This window comes from Panthera pardus, unplaced genomic scaffold (genome assembly GCF_024362965.1).
Source record: "Panthera pardus isolate Hobbes unplaced genomic scaffold, ASM2436296v1 HiC_scaffold_7, whole genome shotgun sequence".
In the NCBI taxonomy this organism is placed as follows: domain Eukaryota; kingdom Metazoa; phylum Chordata; class Mammalia; order Carnivora; family Felidae; genus Panthera; species Panthera pardus.
Window position 1 is genome coordinate 80,171,882 of NW_026527002.1, and position 20,053 is coordinate 80,191,934.

At 65.1% G+C, this 20,053-nt stretch overlaps 2 protein-coding genes across 7 annotated transcripts in view; one reads left to right on the forward strand and one right to left on the reverse strand.

Moving 5' to 3' along the window:
• The window catches only part of PTP4A3 (protein tyrosine phosphatase 4A3), a 35,931-nt gene extending 29,846 nt beyond the window's left edge, over positions 1-6,085 (forward strand). For all 4 annotated transcript variants that reach the window (XM_053896410.1, XM_053896412.1, XM_053896411.1 and 1 more), the window contains exons 3-6: positions 1,894-1,986; positions 3,605-3,735; positions 4,335-4,409; positions 5,441-6,085. In XM_053896410.1, the coding sequence (XP_053752385.1) occupies positions 1,894-1,986; positions 3,605-3,735; positions 4,335-4,409; positions 5,441-5,558 (417 nt within the window). In that variant the 3' untranslated portion in view covers positions 5,559-6,085. The remainder of the gene's footprint in view (positions 1-1,893; positions 1,987-3,604; positions 3,736-4,334; positions 4,410-5,440) is intronic.
• A 2,836-nt stretch (positions 6,086-8,921) lies between these two features.
• LOC109273033 (maestro heat-like repeat family member 5) overlaps positions 8,922-20,053 on the reverse strand; it is a 61,055-nt gene continuing 49,923 nt past the window's right edge. Inside the window, exons 22-30 of one of the 3 annotated variants that reach the window (XM_053896393.1) lie at positions 17,722-17,859; positions 17,124-17,238; positions 16,185-16,328; positions 11,817-11,993; positions 11,070-11,225; positions 10,340-10,462; positions 9,865-9,967; positions 9,552-9,626; positions 8,922-9,090 (exon numbers count right to left, since the gene is read on the reverse strand). In XM_053896393.1, the coding sequence (XP_053752368.1) occupies positions 8,978-9,090; positions 9,552-9,626; positions 9,865-9,967; positions 10,340-10,462; positions 11,070-11,225; positions 11,817-11,993; positions 16,185-16,328; positions 17,124-17,238; positions 17,722-17,859 (1,144 nt within the window). In that variant the 3' untranslated portion in view covers positions 8,922-8,977. Of the gene's footprint in view, positions 9,165-9,551; positions 9,627-9,864; positions 9,968-10,339; positions 10,463-11,069; positions 11,226-11,816; positions 11,994-16,184; positions 16,329-17,123; positions 17,239-17,721; positions 17,860-20,053 lie in introns of all 3 variants that reach the window. The other 2 variants (XM_053896394.1, XM_053896395.1) reach the window with 2 other exon arrangements.

The following is a 20,053-nucleotide window of genomic DNA, read 5'->3' on the forward strand; positions in this document are numbered from 1 at the left end:
GGGGCCCGGTGGGGTGTCCGCACGCCTCCCGAGAGCCGGCGGGGGGTGGGGAGCGGTGGACTTCGAGCCGTCAACCCACGCACTGCCTTGGGGAGCAAAACTGTGGCCCCGGTTATAGGGCCCCAAGCGGGAGCCCCGAGTGTCCTGGGGAGCTCGGTGGGAGGGCAGTCCTGGGGTCAGCAGCTCCCTGGAGGCCTGCAGGGCAGGACGGTGTAGGGCAGGGGGTAGGTGCTCCGTGCTGTGTAAATAGAGGCAGGCCCAGAGGTAGGAGAAGCGGGCATCACGCCCTCAGGACAGCACCTGCGCTGGAGCAGAGGCTGCACGGGAAGGAGGAGGGAGGGGTCCCGACGTGGGAAGTGGCTGTGGAAACAGCTCGAGGCAGGCAGCGAGGCCCACGGCGGCAGGCGGAGTGAAGTTCCATGGCCAGCCCAGGCTGCAGGAAGCCCGCTGGCTCTTAGGGAGCCCTTGGGTTAGGACCGGCGGGGCCGGAGGCTTCAGGGTGAAGATCTGTGGGAGAAGGGGCTGGGTAAGGGTCTGAGCTGGCCACAGGAGGAGTGGCCACCGTTGGCGTGACCAGAGGTGTTTGCAGAGCTGTGCATGGGTCTCAGACCCTCCTCCCTTCCCTCTGTGAGAGCCGCCCCCACCCCATGGTGCTTGTCATAATGAAACAGGGGCCTGGGCAGGAGAGGACCCGAAACACTGTATAGAGGGAGGCAGTGGGCGCCCTGCCATCAGGGGCCTGGGCCTAGACACTGCCAGGGGCCCTGCAGACGAGGGCCGCCCCTCTTCACAGCTGACACCCTTGAGGTAATAGCAGGACGTGGGGAAAGACTCAGCCCAGGACTCGGCACAGGACCCAGCCTGGGGTCAGGGTCTGTGTGTGACCGGGGTCAGGGCCTAGAGTTGCCACTCTAGGGGGCAAGGTCGTCTGTGGTGAGGGTCAGGGCTCAACCCTGGGCTGTGTGGCAGCCCCTTTGCCACACGCACAGAGGAATTCGGAGGTGGCCCTATGGCCTCCGGGCCCTGTCCACCTTCCTGTGCCCCCCCCATTCTCAGAATCGCTGTCCTGCCTCATTGTGTCCAGTGTCCCTACCGCACGATGAGCAAGGTCTAGCAGATGGATGACTCGTCACTGCTCCCAGAATAGCTCTGGAGCAGGTGTGGTGGGAGTAGCCCCTGCTCGTGGCCCCCGTGGAGCGGACCCCCCGCGTAGAGGATAAATATAAACAGCCTGGCTGTGAACTGCCTTGACCTTTCCTCTGGTAGCCTGGGGCTTCCCCGCCGCTGGTGCCCGGGGTCTTGCCTCCCGGCCGCCATCCGAGCAGGTGCCGGCCCTGTGCACCGTGAGGTCCCCCGCCCGCTGAGGCCTGCCCCTCAAGAGTCCGAAGGCCCTCGTGTGGGGTCCAGCTGTGCCCTCAACTGGACCCGTCCACGAGAGCCTGGCCAGGAGGGCAACTCAGAGTGGGGACCATGCAGGACCACATGCGGACCACAGTGTCCTGTCCCTGCTTGGGGACCCAGGAGCTTTGTCTGGAAAATGCTGGTACGGGGTGGGGGCGAGGGGGGGTTCCTGAGCACCCAGGATGATGGCAGAGATGTGCTGGGAGGCCAGGCTCATGGCTGGTTGGCCGCGATTGCAACGAGGGTAGGTGGGGACACCCTGCCCTCACCGGGTGGGCCCAGGGACCCTCGCCCAGAAGCATCAGGAAAGCCTCTTCTACCCACAGCAAGTCGTTGGGCCTGAAAGGCCACCCTAGTGGTTACTCTTGGCATCGGCCTTTCTGTTTTGTTGCGGGGGGGCCGCGGCCCTGCCCTGGGGGCCCCAGACAGGGGGTACCCACCCCGGACCCCTCAGCCCCAGCCCGGCCTGCCTTCGTCCTCCCTCCCTGCCAGGACCTGAAGAAGTACGGGGCCACCACCGTGGTGCGGGTGTGCGAAGTGACCTACGACAAGGCCCCTCTGGAGAAGGACGGCATCACCGTGGTGGTGAGGGTCTTGGGGCCCTGGTGGTGCTGCTGCTGCCCTGGGGGGGAGGTGGGTGGATGGGGCCGGCCTGCATTGTGAGCTTGCCATGAGGTGGGCCTGTGGGGCCTCGCTAGGGCCACCTGCCCCCCCACCCAGGCGTGCTGGCGCCTGGGCCACGTGGCGTTTGGGCACATGTCTGGCCAGTGGGGCCCTCGAGGCAGGAGCACGCGCCCTGTGCACGTCCACAGGCATAGCTCATGTTGCCAGACCCTCCTGGGTCTGCCTGGGCTGCCGGGCACTCCCCCCCACCCCACCGTCACTGCACGGCAGCCCCCGCGTGGGGCTCTGTCATGGAGAAACTGAGGCTCGGGTCAGTCACCGTCTGAGGCTCAGCCAGAAGGTGCCAGAGCTGGGACCACGTGGGGGGGCACCTTCAGGATAGCACCCCACCCCCATCAGGTGGCGGGCGGGCGGGAACGAGGCCTCACCCTGCAGGGGTCCGAGCAGGGTGGGACAACCGGGGGTCCCACGGGCTCCGTGCCGGCTCCTCCGTGTCCGGGCCGCCTGGGGGCTCATCTCGGGCTTGTCGGTGTGGGAACCGTATGGTGAGGAGGGTAGGGCGGGCACTCCTGTGTGGCCCGTGGGGAAGCCACCCACGGAGGCCCAGGGGAGGGAGCCTTGGGGCTGTTTCTTTGGTCCCTTGGTCCCGGGGACCCGAGTCCAGGCGCAGGAAGGGACGACCGTGCTGCCACACGCCTGTGGGTCAGGCCACATGTATATGGCGCGTCCCCTAGCGCAGGGCTGCCCAAGGCATGGGGTGGTGGGGTGGGGGCAGCTCTGGGTCCCGTGGCCTCGGCCTGGATCCTCGCCAGAGGATCCCTTAGTTACTAGCTTCCCCTCAGCGAGCTGCCTCCCGGTCCACCTCGGGGAGCCCACGCGGATTCACCTTTGGTGCCCGAGGAGCGGTTCCCCTCTGCCCCGCGTGAATCTCCTTCACTGGGACCTAAGTATCTCTGTCTTCACGGCAGTGCCCTGGGCTGGGCCCTTGCTCCGGAGGCTCCCCACCTCTTCTAGAGCGCTCGGGGAGGTGGGCAGCACAGCTAATTTTTCGAAACCAAATTAATCCCTGAACATCTGGAGAGGGCCCAGCTGTCACTGTTCTGGAATCCAGCTCCCAGAACAACGGGTCTCACCCCTCTGCCCTCTCTTCACTCCTTCCTGGTAGCTGGGCTGGGCCTGCTTTGTGCGCCTGGGCTGGGAGCTGGGGACACAAAGAGGCACCTGTCAGGCACATTTGTAGTCTACGCCCCTTGGGCCTGCCCACCCAGAGTCGCTCAGGCTGTGACCCTGGAATGAGAGCGTGGGCTGACAGGGAGGGGACATAGTCACCATGCTTGGGAAAGGGAAGGATGGGGTGTTTAGGGAAGGCTTCCTGGAGAAGGGGACATCTTCTTGGAGCAGACAGGATGAGGAACCCCTCCGTGGGGACTGCCTGCCTGGTCAGCTTCCTGCCCTCTGGGACCTGCTGCCCCTCCCCTTCGTGGGGTCCCTCTGTGCTTCTCAGAGAGACGACCTTGTCCGAGCCACGGGCTGGCTGGCCCCGGGGGCCTCTAGCCTCACCGGCTGCTGCCCTCTGCAGGACTGGCCGTTTGACGACGGGGCGCCCCCACCTGGCAAAGTGGTGGAGGACTGGCTGAGCCTACTGAAGGCCAAGTTCTGTGATGACCCTGGCAGCTGTGTGGCCGTTCACTGCGTAGCCGGCCTGGGACGGTGAGTCAGCGGGCGCAGGGTGGGGCTCACAGGGACATGGGAATCCCGAGGTCCACCTTGATCTCGGACGTGGGTGCTGGGCCCACATCACACGTGACCACGGGGTGGGAGTCCCTCCCCAAGTCTGATCCCTCTCCCTGCTGCTGGGTTGCAACTTTGTCCCTGTACTCGAGCCGGAAGGAGCTGCCACCCGCCCCCCTCCCCGACCCAAAAACCCATCCCCCCAACAGCCACGTGTGACTGTAGTGATCCGGGCAGTGGCCCCCCGGTTTCAGGGCGAGGGCTGGCAAACGGGGTTGGTGGCAAGTATCAAGCCCTCATCCCAGGCCAGATGCACGCCCTGCGCTTTGCTCCTCCTCTGGCTCTCCTGCATGTTTACACATGGGGAGCCTGAGGCTCAGAGAGGGTGACTGGCCCACCTGGGGCTGCACAGCAGGTGGTGGGGCTGAGCTGCTGCCCGTGCCCTCCACAGAGGGGAGGTGCTGGACAGCTTTTTGGTGGATGTGAGGGTGAAGGCATCGCTCTGCGCCCTCGGCAGGCGGCCCGTCGGGGGAGGGGTGGGGTGCTGAGGCTTGACCCAGCCCCGGGTCTGTCCCCAGGGCTCCGGTCCTCGTGGCACTGGCTCTCATCGAGAGCGGAATGAAGTACGAAGACGCCATCCAGTTCATCCGACAGTGAGTGGCCGGGGGTGGGGGTCGGGGTGCAGGCCAGTTGGTGTGCATTTGGGGGTCTGGGTTTAGGGGGTCCTTATCCTGGACTCCCCACCCTTGCCGGCAGGCACTCCCAGCCCTTGGCCACAGGGTGACCTCCGAGATGCCCCCAGTCCCACGCAGCCTCATTCTGTAGTATCGACTCATTTGTGAGGGCCCTGCAGCCAGGCCACGTGCCCCAGTGGGGACCGGTCCCTGTGTGCGGCCCCTGGAGCTGGGGGTGTGGGGTGAGGAGGGGCCCCAGGCCCTGTGGTCCATGGCCGTGTGAATGCGGACAGGCTGTGGCACCCGGCAGGTCCAAAGCCCAGCGACTCAGCACAGCTTAGACTCATCCTTCACGCATATGGCCCTTGGACGTGGTTACAGGGGGCTCTGCTCAGGGAGCCTGGGCCCCCAGGGGGGCAGCCCTTCTCCAGCGATGCCTGTCTCGGGGCCGGAGGGGCTCTGGAAGCTTTGCCTGCAGAGTCTCCTGCACTCCCATTTTGTGGGCCCCAGCAAGCGCGTGGCGACGCCTGAGGTCGTGGGTGGGTGGGGACGGTTGACTTCCTGAAGTGCTTGGTGGGCAGCCTTAGGGGTTCCCCATGTCCTGTCATCTGAGGCCCTCACTCCCTTCCTGGCTGCAGGGCTACCCGGGCGTCACCCTGTGACCCTGTAGGAGCCCGTGGCCTGGGGGTGGGGTGGTACCAGGTAAACGAGGAGGGCGGGTACCATGGGGGGACAGGGCTCGGGAGCTAGCCTGCAGGAGGTGACCCCAGGCCAGATGAATACTGGTAGCAGCGACAGCAGATACGGGAAGGGTGACATCAGCACTGGGAAGGGCCCGGGAAGGGCCCGGAGGTGAGGCGAGCTCTGCCTGGAGCTCCCCGGGGCTGGGCAGGTGCTGAGCGTGCCCCCTGACCCCACCCCATCCCGTCTCCCCAGGACCCTGGGGCTGGCTGGGCAGGTGCTGAGTGCCCCCCCCCCCCACTGACCCCACCCCTGTCCTGTCTCCCCAGAAAGCGGCGTGGAGCCATCAACAGCAAGCAGCTCACCTACTTGGAAAAATACCGGCCAAAGCAGAGACTGCGGTTCAAAGAACCTCACACACACAAGACCAAGTGCTGCGTCATGTAGCCCAGGGCCTCCGAGCAGGGGCTCCGCGCCCGCTGCCGCCTCACCTCCTCTCCCGGCACCTCGGCACCCCTGTGTCCCCTGGGCCCAGCTCGCCCTGCGTGCCCTCTGCCGTCTCTTCCCGTCTGGTCATCCCTGTGTCTCCGTCTGCCCGTGTCCACCACTTTGCGGACCTGCCCTTCCCTGTGTCTCTGTGCCCTGCGTCTCTGTGTCTGGGTCCCGGAGCCCCGTCTCTCTCTGCGTCTCTGGGTGTCTCTGCCTCTCCCCGAGTCTGATGTCTCTCTCTTCCTGTCTCTGTGCCTGCAGCTCTCTCTCTGTCTGAGGCTTAGCTGGGGCGCCCCGGCCCGGCCCTCCCACACTGTCCCCTGGGCAGCTTTACTCTCAGGCTCATTTGTTAGGGGGCAGGTGTATTTTTTAGCCACTGGGCCTGACCCCTCCTCCATCCTGACCTGTTCTTGGCACTTCCAGTTACTGGGTCTGGAGACGGTCAGATGTCCTGGACACCGAAGGCAATAAAATAGGACTCTGTGGCTGTGTGTGCGTTGAGAGTGGGGTGCGGGGCCGGGCGGGGTGGGGGGCGCCTTGGGAGACTGGGTGGGGCCCCTGGAGGCCACTGCCCACCCCCTGACCCTGACGCCTTCCTGCTGGCGGCACTGGGGCTCCCCCTGGTGTCTGTGCCGGGTCCCTGCGCTCCCTGGATTAGGGGCCCGGGCCGCGTCCCTGATCCAGCAGAGAACCTCTCTGATGTGGCCTGTGTGGGGCCCTGCCCAGTTGCCTTGACATTTTGGGGGGGGGTGGCAAGGCCGGGTCACCAGGGCTGCTCCTCTGCAGGACAGACGGGGACTGACTCGGTAATTCCTCAGGGCCTCGTGTCCAGTGGGGCGGCTGCTCCTGCCCCTACCAGGTGCCCTTGTTTCAGCCTCAGAGCCCGGGAGAAGGGTGCAGGCGGTGGTGGCCACTTGGCTGAGGTGGAGGGACGCCCCATGCCATCAGTGCAGGGTGGGGAGAGGAGGCCACAGGGACACGGGGTGAGTGAGTCTGAGTGTACAAGAGGCGGAGGCCGGGGCCTGCCTGGGATTGCCGTGCTCAGGTCTCCCAGAGCTGGGGGCCCCTGCCTGGCTGAGGAAAGGGGCACGGCCAGAGGAGGGGCCCAGGGCTGGCCCGGCTGGCTGGTGTGGAGCGTCTGGGGGTGGTCTGTGCCCGGCAGGTGCTGGGAGCCACCTGTGGATACCACCCAGAGGCCTTCACGGATGGCATTTCTCCCAGTTGCTGGGACCCAGTGCCCATTTTAGGGGTCACAGCCCCGGGCCTGGCATCCAGGCCGCCCCGTCCTTGCGTCTGCCTGGCCTGAGACTCCCTCCATCCCACTCTGGGATGGGTCCGTGGGGGAGGGCTTACCTAGCTGTCCGGATGTCACCCCTTGTCTGCTTCCCAGGTTGGAGGCACACCCAGGAAGGGCAACGTCAGGGCCTTGGCACAGATTTGCATCCTTGGAGGCGGGCGTCCCCTGCTAGGGGCCATCCCACTAGTACTCGAACAACAGGCCCCGGTGAGGGGGGCGGTCTCTGGGGGCTGCTCCCTTCTCGGGGACCAGGGGTGTGGCCAGCAGGGACACAGGCCCAGTCCCTCAGTCTCCCCACTGGCCGGGCAGTGAACGGTTGCCACTGGTGTCGTTAATAGGGCACCGCCTGTGTGCCCGGCTCTGTAGAGCCCAGCTGCCCTGCTAGGTAGGAGTTGGGACCCTCCCCGGTCCCAGACTCAAGGCTTGCCTGGCACCGTTGGCTCCAGGAACCCACTGGGTCCAGGCCCACCCAGCTCCAAGCTTTCTTTCCCTGAAGCAGACTTCCCGGAGGAGGGTGTGCAGGGGCCAGGCGGTGAAGGGGGTGGGTGAACCCAGGGAAGGTCCCCCTTTTAGGGGAGATCGCACCCGTGCCCAGAGACCACACCCACCAGGCTGGAACTAGGGGACCCTGTAACCCGCTCCGTGGTCCCTAAGGAGCACATCCCCCATGCCCAGCCAGGGGGTTGGAGCACCCAGGGAGACCCGTGCACAGGATGAGAGTTGTGAAAGGGAGAGCCACCCCAAAGTCGCTCCTCAGGGGGCTTTATTCAGAGACGGACCGATGGGTAGGATGGGGGCCGCAGACCCCAGCCCTCTCTGGGCTCCTGGGTGGAGAGGGGCCCCCGGCTCTATCAAATGGAACACACCTGAGAAGGCTAGTAAATGCGTGCTCCAGGAAGGTCGCTGTATTTTTTTGACGCACCATCCAAGTTTTGGGGCCCCCTCTGTGCCAGCCCTGTGCACCCGCATCCCTGCCCCAGGGCGCTCACAGTCGGCGGGGTGTGGGGTGAGACAGCCTGGGAGTTTGGTGCAAGGGTTGGGGGGGTGCGGCTCAGGCTCAAGGTGGGCTGAGGAGGGGCTGAGAAGGGGGCTCCCTCTGGGGGGGACATGCAGGCTGGTCCTCAAAGGATGGGGCAGTGTGGAGGCCCCTGGGGGAGGAGTGGGGGAGGTGCTCCGGATGGAAGGAGCTTCCTGAGCAAAGGTGTGGAGGGGCTGTGTGCGCACTTGAGAAGAGACAGGGTAGGTGGGTGGCCGGCTGGTCGAGTGGGGGGTCCTGAGAGACTGCCTGGGACTCAGGCCCTAGGAGGAACTTCGACAGACCGGGGAAAGGCCCATCTGCCCATTTCACATGTGGGAAAACCAAGGCTGAGAAGGGAGGGCCTGGCTGAAGGTCAGGCTGGTCTCCAGGTGGCTGCATGGGAGGTGGGGGTGCTTGCCAGAAGGACCGTCTTTGGACTCAGTCCTGTGAGGGGTCTGGGGAGGGAGGTCTTTCTACCCATTTTACAGATGGAATAACTGAGGCTCAGAGAGCTGAGACCCTTGCTTCGGGCCATACACAGCTCACCCAGGCCCCGCTGGGGGGGTCTGGCTCTGGCCCAGCCCTGACTGGACTCCGGAGGCAAGGGGTCATGGTGGAGGGAGACCCTGAGTCACCTGGACTGAGGGAGACCAGCCAAAGGACCGTTTCCCCACGGCCCGCTCCTCAGTGACTATTAAGCTCCAAACCAGAGACAAACTGAGGACTCAGGGGTGGGGGTGGGGGGGCCTTGGTAAACGGCTCCATTCCACGGTGGCTGCCCTTGGACAACCTCCTCAGTACTCAGACCCTGGCGGACCATGGCTCCACCTGACGTGGACTCCACCTGATTTCCGCTAGTTGTCATTTGCAGGACCCTGCACAGAGTTTGCCTCTGGGATACCTGGTCTGCCCCCTCTACTCTAGGCCTGCCCCTGTTCCCTAGTCCTGCCGGTGTCCCGTGGGCTTGCCTCGGTCCTCTGGGGTCACGAGATGGCGGGCAGGGAGCTGGCAGGTGTGAAGGTTCTTTGTTGAATCTACATCTTTTTTTCAAATGGAAAAATCTTATGCCTCCAAGCTCCGTGTGGACGGGGCAGGGTTGACCAATTCGGTGGGCACAGGGGAGGAGGAGGGTGAGGGAGGACGGCTGGAGGTCACTGCGGTCTGGCGGCCATCTCCTGAAGGAAAGACAGCTGCCTGCTGGCAAATTCCCGGATGCCGGGCTCTGGGTCTTTTTTGAGATCTTCAAAAGCTCCAGGGGAGGAGAGACAAGTCAGAGGTGCCCCGGGGTCCCGTCTGCCCGCAGCCCCACCCTGGTGGAGGGAGTCCGAGGGCCCATGCTCCCGGAGAGCATCCCCTCCTTCCAGCAGGGGTGGGGGTGTGGCAGGACCACACCCGGACCCCAACTCCTCTGCCTCCCCAACCCCACCTATTCCTCGCCCCTCACTTTTGGGCGCCCACCCACAGCCTTACTTTATTGGAGCCTCAGGTGGAGTGAGTGGGTGTGAGCCCCATCCCACAGGTGCCCATCTCTACCTCTGGAGGTGTGGGCTGGGGGTCCAGGGCGGGGGGAACCTCCAGAGGTGGGGTGGGAGGTGTGGGCTGGGGGTCCTGCGCGGGGGGACACGGGGCTGCTTACTGCAGAGCAACAGGTTTGTGTCCATGCTGTTCACCACCTGGGACACGGCCTGGGGGTGGTAGCAGATGTTGTACCCTGCGGGACAGATAGAGGAGCCCGCCAGTGGAAGAGGGCTTGCTGGCGGGTGAGCGTCAGACCCTCTCCAGGCCTTCCGGGGCCCCTCACCCACCACCTCTCCTCTCCTGCCAGCAGACCTCGAGCTGAGCTTGCAGTAGCCTGGCAGGTGCTGGCGGGCCGGACCAGGGCAGGAGAGGGTCAGGATGCTCAGGCAGGGCAGGCAGGAGGGTCCCGGAGCCCGGCCGCCCCTGCTCACCTATGAAGAGCGCAGCCCAGGTCTTGATGTGGTGGTGGCGGCTGTGCAGGTAGCTGAGGGCCTGCGCCAAGTGGATGCTGAACTCCTCCTGGCTGTGGGTCATCTGGCCGGAGGACAACGTGCCCTGCTTGCTGGAGCAGGGACTAGTCCAGAGCCCCAGCCCAGCCCCGCCCCTGCCAGCCCCGGGAGCTGCGGGTGCGGTGAGGGACACAGCGGCGCGCCAAGCCTGGAGCCTGGCTCCTGGCCCCGCCTCCCGGCCCCGCCCCGGCCCCGCCTCTCGCCCCGCCCCAGGCCCTATCCGGCAGGCCCCGCCTCCCGCCCTCGCCGGGGCCCCGCCTCAGCCCCGCCTCCCGGCCCCGCCCCGCCCCAGACCTCTCCCAGGCCCCGCCCCGGCTCCGCCTCCAGGCCCCGCCCCCGCCCCAGTCCCCGCCTCCCTCCCAGCGGCCGGTCCCGCGCGCCCCAGGCCCCTCCTCACCAGGCAGGTCCAGAGGAAGTGGCGGGCGCTGAGGCCCCTCTCCCAGGCCAGCGTGCAGAAGAGGGTGTGCCGAGGCCGCCAGCGGAGCAGCACCGCGCAGCGGTACAGGGCGAACTTGGCATGCTGCGGGGACAGCCGCGGGAGGGGTCACCTGCCGCCTGGGCTGTCTGGGCTGGAGGTGTGTCCCCCCCGCCCCCCTCAGACCACGAGCTTCCGGTGGGTCTGGGGCCCGATGCCGTCCTCCCCCGCTGTAGTCTCAGCCCACCCTCGGCCTCTGGGGCAGCCCCGGCTCCGGCCTCAGTGCCTGGCTCCCGGCTGCTCCCAAGGCAAGTCTCCCATTCATTTTGGAAGCTGCCGCTCGATGCCTCTCTTCGGCCGCGCTGTGTCTCGTTGGCCTCAGCACGGGGCACGGCTGGCACATGGGAAAGCCTGACCATTGCACCAAGTTCAGCGAGCAACCCGAGCCCCCGCCACGTGGCAGGTGCTGCGGACACGGCAGAGACTGGAACAGGCCGGGTCCTGCCCACACAGAGCGCGCGGCGGCACGCGTGCACGTGCGTAAGCGCTCGTATGCACGTGTGTGCGTGCGCGTGCACGCGCACGGGGCGGACCTCAGTCACGGACACCAATGCCGGTGGCCACACCTGCTGCCCGAGAGCAAGGCTGCTCCCTGCCGCCATCTGCACACCCTCAGCCCCGCCAGGGGGAAAGCCCGGCAGCGGGCACTCACCTTGACGACGGCCGGACAGCGGTCCTTCAGGTGCAGGAGCAGGGGCACCAGGCTCTGGTGCACCTGGGTTCGCAGGCCGATCAGCTCCCTGCCTGCCGTTGCTGCCACCAGGTCCCCGAACAACGCCATGGCCGCCGCCCGGATCCCGTCCCGCTCCTGCAAGACGGGGGCTCAGAGCCGCAGCCAAACTTGCCTGGGGCCCCCACCCTGTGGAGGGGATGGGGCTCAGGTCCCTCAGCCGAGCCCTCTCACCGGGTCTGGGGCCCCTGGGCAGGACCGTGCCTCCCTCTCAGGGCCCTTCGCGGGTCCCAGACCCTCCACCAGGACCTGAAATCACTTCTCTCTCCCTCGCAATCTCACCCCGACCACCCGAGTGTCACGAGAGTGGTGTGTGTGGGGGCGGGGCGTATCCCCTCTAGTTCCCCAGTGAAGGGAGACAGTCACCGCCAGCTTGCGGGGCGCTTCGGGAAGGTGCAGCGGGTGGGGCTGGAGGGCCCGAAGGGCGATGCTCTTCCAGCCTCGTGGAGAAGGGGGCCGAGCGCCACCTGGCGGCCAGTGGGCCCAGTGCGGCCCAGGTGCGCCGGGTGCACATCCAGGCGTCCGCCTTTGGGGCTCCTCTCCCCAGCCCCCAGGCCAGAGGGCAGAAGGGGAGTTGGGGGGGGGTCCCTCTGCCTTTGAGGACCTGGGGTAGGCACAGGAGGGGGGCATAAGCAGGGCGCGTGCCCGCCTCCGCCCGGGCACACTCACGTCGTCGAAAAAGGAGCGGGCGTTGATGGCCACCCGGAGGCTTTGCGCGGCTGCGCCGTTGGTGCCCAGGCGGTGCAGCACGTCCGACACGGTGCCCATGACCCGCACAACCACCTGCTCGCTGTTCTGGAAGAAGCCGTTGAGAAAGGCCGGCATCTGTCTTTGGAGCAGGCTTCCCTGGGGGGCAGGGGCGCCGGTGAGCCGAGGGTGCCAGGAGTGGGGGCTCCTGCGCCCTACCCCGGCCCTGTGGAACAATCTCAGGCCCTCCATCCGATGCCCCTCCCCAGCCCCCATCCCGGCTTGGGTGTCTGCCCGGCATAGTCCCCCTAACTCCGCTGGGATCCCGCCCTGGCTCTGCACACAGGGCAGCTGTGCTCCTGCCCTGGTCTGACCCCCAGGAGCAGTGTGGTCATGGACAGGGCTTTCCTCTCTGAGGGAGTCCTCCTGGGGTTAAGGGATATTAGCCCTGTGTTAGGTGGCTCCCAGCTCCTTCTTTTTCCAGTCCCCATGCTGGTCAGAAGGCCCCCCACTGGAGACCACTCTTCCCTTCCTCCGCCTCACCCTGCCTTCACCCCTGTTCCTGGCCTCCCAGTGGGCCAGCCAGGGAGGGCCCGGGGACAGGACGAGACAGGGTTGGTCAGCTGTGCACAGACTGAGGTCACTGGTTCTCTAGTCACAGGGAACTCGGGTGCACAGGAGGTGGTTCCGGACCTCCTACGTTACAACGACCACTTCCCACTTGCCCACTACTTTAAACAAGACTGAATTCATTCTCAGCCAGTTCTGCCTGTGCCTCTTGTTGGCCTGGTGCTCGTGAATTGTCCAGATGAACGGTTGGAGAGCAGCCTGTCGGCAAAAGGATGTTTCCTGCCGTTGGGCCCCTTATCAGTGATAGTGTGAAAACCAGGGTGATTTTTACAACTTTAAAACAAGTTTTCAGCCACCTCATTGGCTTCCTGAGCTCTGTTGGGTTTTACAATATTAACTTTTCAGCAAATGACTCATTTCACAGTAACAAACACTTTCTGCACACCTACAGGGTACAGCCAGGGTGCTGGGATGGGACTCGGGTTCTGGCAGTGAATGGGCAGAATGGGACTGTAATGGGAAGGACCAGAAAACAAACAAAGCACGCATAACACAATGAGTGTCAGAGGGTGACGAGCAGTGTGAGAGAAGATAAAGCAGAGGATAGAGTGAGCCATGGTGGAGGCCGTGGTGGAGGCTGGGGTTGTTACAAAATTTAAGTAGGATCAGAGAAGATGTCACTGAGAAGGTGACGACTGAGGAAATTCTTACAGATGTGCTGGAAAGGCAGTCCAGCAAAGGGAGCAGCATGTGCAAAGGTCCTGAGGCAGGAGCATGCCTACCCTGCTTGTGAGCAGAAGAGATACTGTTTCACATCCTCACAGGAGGCTGCTGGCTGCTGGGTGAGCCTACACTGGAAAGGAGAAGGGGCAGCCATTGGGACCAGGGAGAGGGGTGCAGTGGGCTGGGGCAGATGCTGGTGACTTCAGTGAGGGCAGCAGTGGAGTGGGAGAACAGTCGGAATCTGGGTCTGCCTGGGATTTCTTGATCGCCTGGACGGCCCCCAGGTTTGGGGTCCCCATCAGCTGAGATGAAGGTTGCAGGAGGTGCCTATTTGTGGGGGGGACAGAGTTTGCTGTGGATGTGCTGAGGTGGAGATGCCAGCTAGGATCTGAGCAGTGAGTCAAGGCTGGCATTCAGGTCTGGGGTTGGGATGTGGATCTGGTGGGCAGTGGGCCAGTAGATGGTACTTAAAGATCGGAGAAGGCCAGCAAGGGAGCGGCAAAGACGGGGAGGAGGAATGGACGGGAGTCCCGGGGCGCCATCCGGTGCCCGGCCAGGGACAGGAGAGACCAAGGAAGAGGCCGCCCAGGATGTGGGAGGGAAACCAAGCGAGCGAGGTGTCCTGGGCCAAGGGGATGGAAAAGTCACTCGGTCTGTGTGCTGAGGGGCCCGATAAGGGGTCCCCCGGTGGGAGGTCACAGGGCACCTGCACGAGAGTGCTCCCAGGCTGGCAGTGGGGGTGGGGGACGCTGCCTGGAGGGCTCCCTGCTTTACTCCACGGCAGTTGAGTATTTCATTAAGCATTGTGTTCGTGGCATCGTCACACAACCTCCAACGAGCACCAAAAGGCTGCTGCCAGGAGGGCTCCTGCCACAGCTGGCCACGTGGTGTCTCCGTGCCTCCTGGCAGCCCGGGGCGACCGCTTGGCCAGTCGGACTGGAGCACCTGTGGGTTGTGCCCTCAAAGGGTGGGGTGTGCCTGCTGGCTGGAGTAAGGTGGTGGCCGTGCAGACCCTCCCGGGAGGGCAGCGCCCAGGGGCAGGGGTGCACAGCGAACGAGGAGGAGCAGATCAGGACGGCCGCGTCCCTGGAGAGAAACGCTCGTCCACCCTGTTTACGCCGCAGCTCACGTGGGTCTTGGGCACGTGCTACATTCTGGCCTCCTAGTACACGTGCCGCTACCTTGCCGGTGCAGTTTGTGTTTGGCGGTAGGCGGAGGTGGCCACGAAGGCACGCACCGCTGAGTGGGAGTGGTCCTGTGGGTCCTGCAGAGGGCGCTCCTCTGGTGTGGGGGCAGTGACCGCTGAAGACCCTCAGCCCTGGGCCCTGCCGCATCCCTGCCCGGTTCAGCCTGTGCCGTCCCCACACCAGCAGGCCTCCTTGGCTGGCAGTGCTCTGGATCTGCCTTGTTCCCCCAGCCCCGCTGTGGCCACCGGCTCCCACCCCACTTGGGAACCATGCCCCCTCCCTGGCCCTGGCCGTCCTGGTCTGGCAGCCCTCCTCCTGTCTTATCCACTCCCCACGGGTCCCACCTGGTGTGGGGCATAGAGGAGGCACACGGAAGCGTCCTATGACGGGCCTGCAGGAACGGCTGGAGACGGGTGTGTGGATGACGGACCACTGACCCACTGACCCACTGATCCACTGACTGACTGACAGAGTGAATGAATGAATGATAGAGCAAATGGGAATAGTGGAGTAAGTGAATAACATATAAAGAGTGAACAAAAGAAATAATGAAATAATGAGTCATAGATGAAGGGCCCAAGGAGCAAATGGTTGGGTGGATGGGCAGGTGGATGGATGGTGGATGGATGGGTGGGTGGGTAGGTGGATGGATGGGTGGAAGGGTGGATGGGTGGGTGGGTGGATGGACAGATGGTGGATGGACGGACGGTGGGTGGATGGATGGGTGGATGGATAGGTGGATGGATGGATAGATGGATGGATGGATGGGTGGATGGATGGGTGGATGGATAGATGGATGGGTGGATGGGTGGGTGGATGGATGGGTGGTGGATAGATGGGTGGATGGATGGATGGATGGGTGGATGGATAGGTGGATGGATGGGTGGTGGATAGATGGGTGGATGGATGGATGGATGGGTGGATGGGTGGGTGGATGGATGGGTGGATGGATGGATGGATGGGTGGATGGATGGGTGGATGGGTGGATGCGTGGGTGGATGGATGGATGGGTGGTTGGCTGGCTGGCTGGGTGGGTGCGTGGATGGATGGATGGATGGATGGGTGGATGGATGGGTGGATGGGTGGATGGATGGATGGGTGGATGGATGGGTGGGTGGATGGATGGATGGATGGGTGGATGGTGGGTGGATGGATGGCCGGAGGGGAACCCTGTGCCCAGACGTGTGTTCTCAGCCCGGCACTCATGGGCAGACACTCTTACGCCTCCCATTTCACAGATGTGGACACTGACCCAGGCCCAGAGAGCTGAAGAAACTCGCCAGCTAGCAAGTGCTGGAGGACAGGGTGGCCCTGGCGTCCTGGTGTATCACCTGGGCGCTTAACCACTGCACGGGACCCTGGGAACCCACCGTGGGGGCAAGGTCGGGCATCCAGGGCCAGAACGATTTTTGCCTCTTTGATGATGCCCCCCACCATTCACTATGGGAGTGGGCTGTTCCAGTGATGGTGGGTGCTGGGGGGGGGGGCCAGAAGGGGATGGAGAAGACAGGTGAGCAGTGGGTGGGAGGACCCCCGTCTCTGAGATTCTCGGGGGCGTTCCCCTCTGTGGACTGGCCTGGGTGCCACCTGTGGGCTCCCCCTAGGCATCTGTCATCGGCAATAGCACTGTCCCTCTCCGGGTGTGGACGATACAACGTCCCCAGGGAGCAGCCACTCTACCCCTTCCCCAACCCTGCCAAGGAACCATCCCCAACTGCAGTCCACCGATAAGGACACCGAGGCTCAGAGAGGTAAAGTCATGTGTCCCCAGCCACACTGCCGTGAGGGACGGAGCCAGGATTCCAACCCGGTAGGCCTGGTGGGCACGTGTGTGTGCGCACGCCAGCTCTGAGGCCCCTCGGGCCCTTACCTTCTCCGGGTGGAAAAGGATGTTTCCGAGGCCCTGTAGGCTCAACACGCAGACCTCGGGGCTGGGATCCCTGAGGCTTCGGGCCAGCACAGTCAGGACGGCCTGTCTGGGGAGCACCTCCAGCAGCGTGGGGCTGTAGAGGAACTGGGGCAGTCCCCGAGGGCGGGCGGGTCAGGCTCTCGTAGGGAGCCTCTGCGTGTGTCCGGGAGCAGGGCTCCAGGCCCGGGGTCTGGCAGGGGTGTTGGGGAGGGCAGCCACCAGCACCCCCAGGGGTATCTTGGTTAACAAGTAGTTGAATCCTCTTTCCCAGCTGGATCAACTCTTTGATGTCTCGCTGCGGAAACTGAGGCCCAGAGGGGGAAGGGGTCTTGCCTAATGTCACACGGCAAGACTGGGGCCAATGGCCTGGCTCACGGGACACCTGTGGGGACAGAGCCCCGGGGAGGGTGGCTTGGACCTCCCTGCTGGTGGCGGGTGGGGTGGCGAGTGGCAGCAGGCTTTGACTTGGGTTTCTCCCCACTGAGGTCAGTTAAGGACATGCCACACGGCACCCCCCCTCCCCACCCCCCGCCCAAGCCCTGCCGTGGCCCCTGCCTCAGTTGCAAAGTCTGCCACGCCCAGCGCCTGTCTTGCTCTAACCTGTGCCCTCTTGGCTCAGGGCGACCTGAGCCCCGCTCTGCCTGACCGACCAGCTCTGTAGGGGTGGGGGCAGGGACCGGTGGAGCGATGGGTTCACCCGGGCCACTGACGGGGGGGGCTGCTAAGTGGGGGACCCAGCCCCAGACTGTGGACCGCCCTGGAGACGGGAGCGGGAAGGAACGGGTGTGAGGGGTCCATCTGGCGGGGCCTCTGCCCACGAAAGGTCCTGATGGGGCACCGAGGTGGCTGGAGGAGGGGGCTGGGTCTGAGGGGCTCCCCTCCCCCTGTCCAGGCCGCTACCTCGACGAGGATGAGGATGGCCGTCTTCCGCTCCCGTTTCTCCTTGCTCTGCAGGCTGGACAGCAGCTGGCTGGTCACTGCCTTGATCTGCCTGCAGTGGTTCTGAACCATGGCCCTGGGGTGAAGGGAGGAGGGCAGGGGGAGGGCAGGGGGAGGGCAGCGTGGCAGGCTCGACCTGGCGTCCACCCTCCCACCATCACCTGACCCAGCTGGGGCTGAGCGGCCAGAGCTGTCCCTGTGGGTGGGTGGGCCCCCATTCCCTTATGTCCCTCTGTACCCGCTGGCCACCCACTGGGTTCCGGGCCCGGACTGGGCCTATGGGACACGAGGAGCAGGCCCTTAGGCGGCCTCCGCAGGGGTGGGGATGGGAGAAGACACCCGTGTCCACAGGCCCCCGGTGGGCGTGCACGTGGCCAGGCACCGGGGCACCGACTTCCGTGCCAGAGGGCCGTGTGCGCGCACGTGTGAGTTCGCGGGGCCGTGCTCACAGGCGGACCCGAGGCGTCACTGTGGTCGATACACCCAGCTTCCTGGACAAGCAGTGGCCCGGCTCAGGCCCTGGCCCCTGCCCTGGCCCCTGCCCTGGCCCCGCTCCTACCTGGCGAGGAGACCCACGCCCTGCGGGTAGGTGCGGGTGGTGGCAAAGAGCTCCCAGGCGCCCCGCAGCTCCAGGTGGGCGAAGTCCTGCCAGTGCCCCGTGGTGGACAGCAGACCCTTCAGGGCCTCCAGCGACGTCCTGCCGGGGAGCAGAGGGGGTCACCGAGCCAGCCCTGCCCCCGGCGAGGGTGCCCCGCCGCCCTGGATGGAAAGGGACATTCCGGCTCCTGTCTGGGCTCAGGGCCCCAGTGGCCTGGAGGCCTCCCTGGGGGTGAGCTGTGCTGGGGGAGGGGGCAGCGTGAGGACACTCGGGCCCGGGCCTGTGCCCTATGGTCAGTTGCCGGGGCCAGGGCCTGGAGGGTGCCCCCTCTAGGAGGGAGGGTCTGAGATGGGATTGGTGCACAGTCAGGGTGAGGTGTGCTTGGAGAGCCTCAGAGGACACGCATCGCGTCCGTGGCTGGCTCTCCAAGGCTGCAGCTCGGGGGACAGGGCTGGAGGGTGCTTCGGAGATCGGCGGTCTCCCAAGTCACAGGTACAGAGGGTCCCGGCTGAGCCTTAAAGGGATGGTGCCCTTTGAATGTGGGGCCAAGAATACAAAGAGGGCGCTGCAGGGAGGGAGGAGGAGAGCTGGGGGGTGTGGCGTCACAGAAGCCCAGACAAATGTCCATTCGGCACTCCTGACACCCCTCTGCTTTCAGAGGACGCAGAGAAACCAGGTTCCGCTGGCTGCATGCACACGTGAACTCAAGAAAGTTTGCCGGACACACGGCAGAGCGGGGTGGCGAGCTCGAGATCCAGTGCCCTGTCTGTCCCGGTCACACGCCTGGCCAGGGGCAGCAGAGGAGAAGAGCAGCGAGGCCCCTGGCTCCACACCTGCACCGTGACACCTCGGTCACGGGCCTAGGGCTGTCCAGGCACTGCAGGCAGGACACAGGGCGAGGGCCCAGGAGGGCAGGCCCGGCTCCCCCCACCCCGCCACCCTGCGCCTCGTCACGTCCGTCCTGGCCCCACGCGACAGGTTCGCATCGGCCTGGATGTGTGAGCCGGCTCCCGGAACGAGGCTATCAGCGAGGACCAAGCACGATTCTGAGCAGATTTGCCAAACCGAGTGTCCCGGGGTGGAATTTCCAGGGGCCCCAACCCAAACCCCGGAAGTGGGGCTGCTGGAGCCCATGGGGACCCTGTTTGATTCCGCGTTTTCAGGAAGCGCCACAGTTTTCTGAGCGGCTGCACCCCTGTACGTTCCCGCCACGGCGGTTGTTTTCTCGAGGTGGCCTGTGTCACCGGCCTCCACCGCCTTGGCCGTGCGTGCAGATGGGCCGAGGCCAGCAGGGAGGGTGCAGGGGTGAAGCCTGCCCTGGACACTGGGCTGGATTCGTGTGTCTGACCTGCCGATGCCTCAGGCCCCGACTGCTGCTGTTCCCAGGAACACGACGCGGAAATGAGGCCCGGCCTCCTCTTTCCGACCTGGAGTCCAGACGCCCTCTCGGGAGTCCCCTGGTCACATGTTAGCTGCAGGAGGGCAGCGCTGGGTCTCCCTCACCTGGACATTGCCCACTCTGACCACCCATCCCCAGTGCCAGTTGGACCCTGCCACTCCCTCTGCATAGAGCCCTCCGTGGCTCCCCACTGTTCGGTGTGGAGGCCGCTTTCAAGGCCTCCTTCCTGTTCCCGCCCCGCTTGTCCCCTCCCCCCAAGCCTCTGTGCCCTCTCAGCCCCCACCCAGGGACCTCAACCATCAGTGAGGTCTCAGCCCAGGTGCTGGGTCCTCAGGGACTACACGATAGGTGGTCATCCTCTGTGGAGGTGATGACTCTCCCTCAGGGCACTCTGCACAGTGTGTCAAGCACCCAACTGTCACCGGGCTGTCACCCGACCCCCATGTGCGTTTCCATGGGGCTGTGAGCTCCCTAGCAGAGGGTCCCGCCTCTGGTGATGAGCGTGGTCTGGGACACAGCAAGCACCCGTCGATATTTAAGTGCTGCCAGTGGGGCACACAGTGGTCCCCCTGCAAGTGCTGACGAGGTAGCCCTTCTACCTCTCTTTTCCTCCAAGAGCCGCAGGGAGCATGGACGGGAGGCAGGGGCACCGCCGAGCCAGGGGCCAGGGGCCGGGCTTGGCCAGGAATGGAGGCGGGTCTGGGCAGGGCTGTGGGGGCCCCGGGGTGGTAAGGAGAGGACAGGCGGGACCGAGTCCTGTGCCTTCTGTCGGCCCCTCCCTGCTCAATCCCTGGGAAGTCACATCTCCCTGCAGATCCCAGGGCCCCTGCCCGCCGGGCAAACGGACAAGAAGATGCTGGGGCTGGGGTCATGCCATCGAACACTTCACCTTCG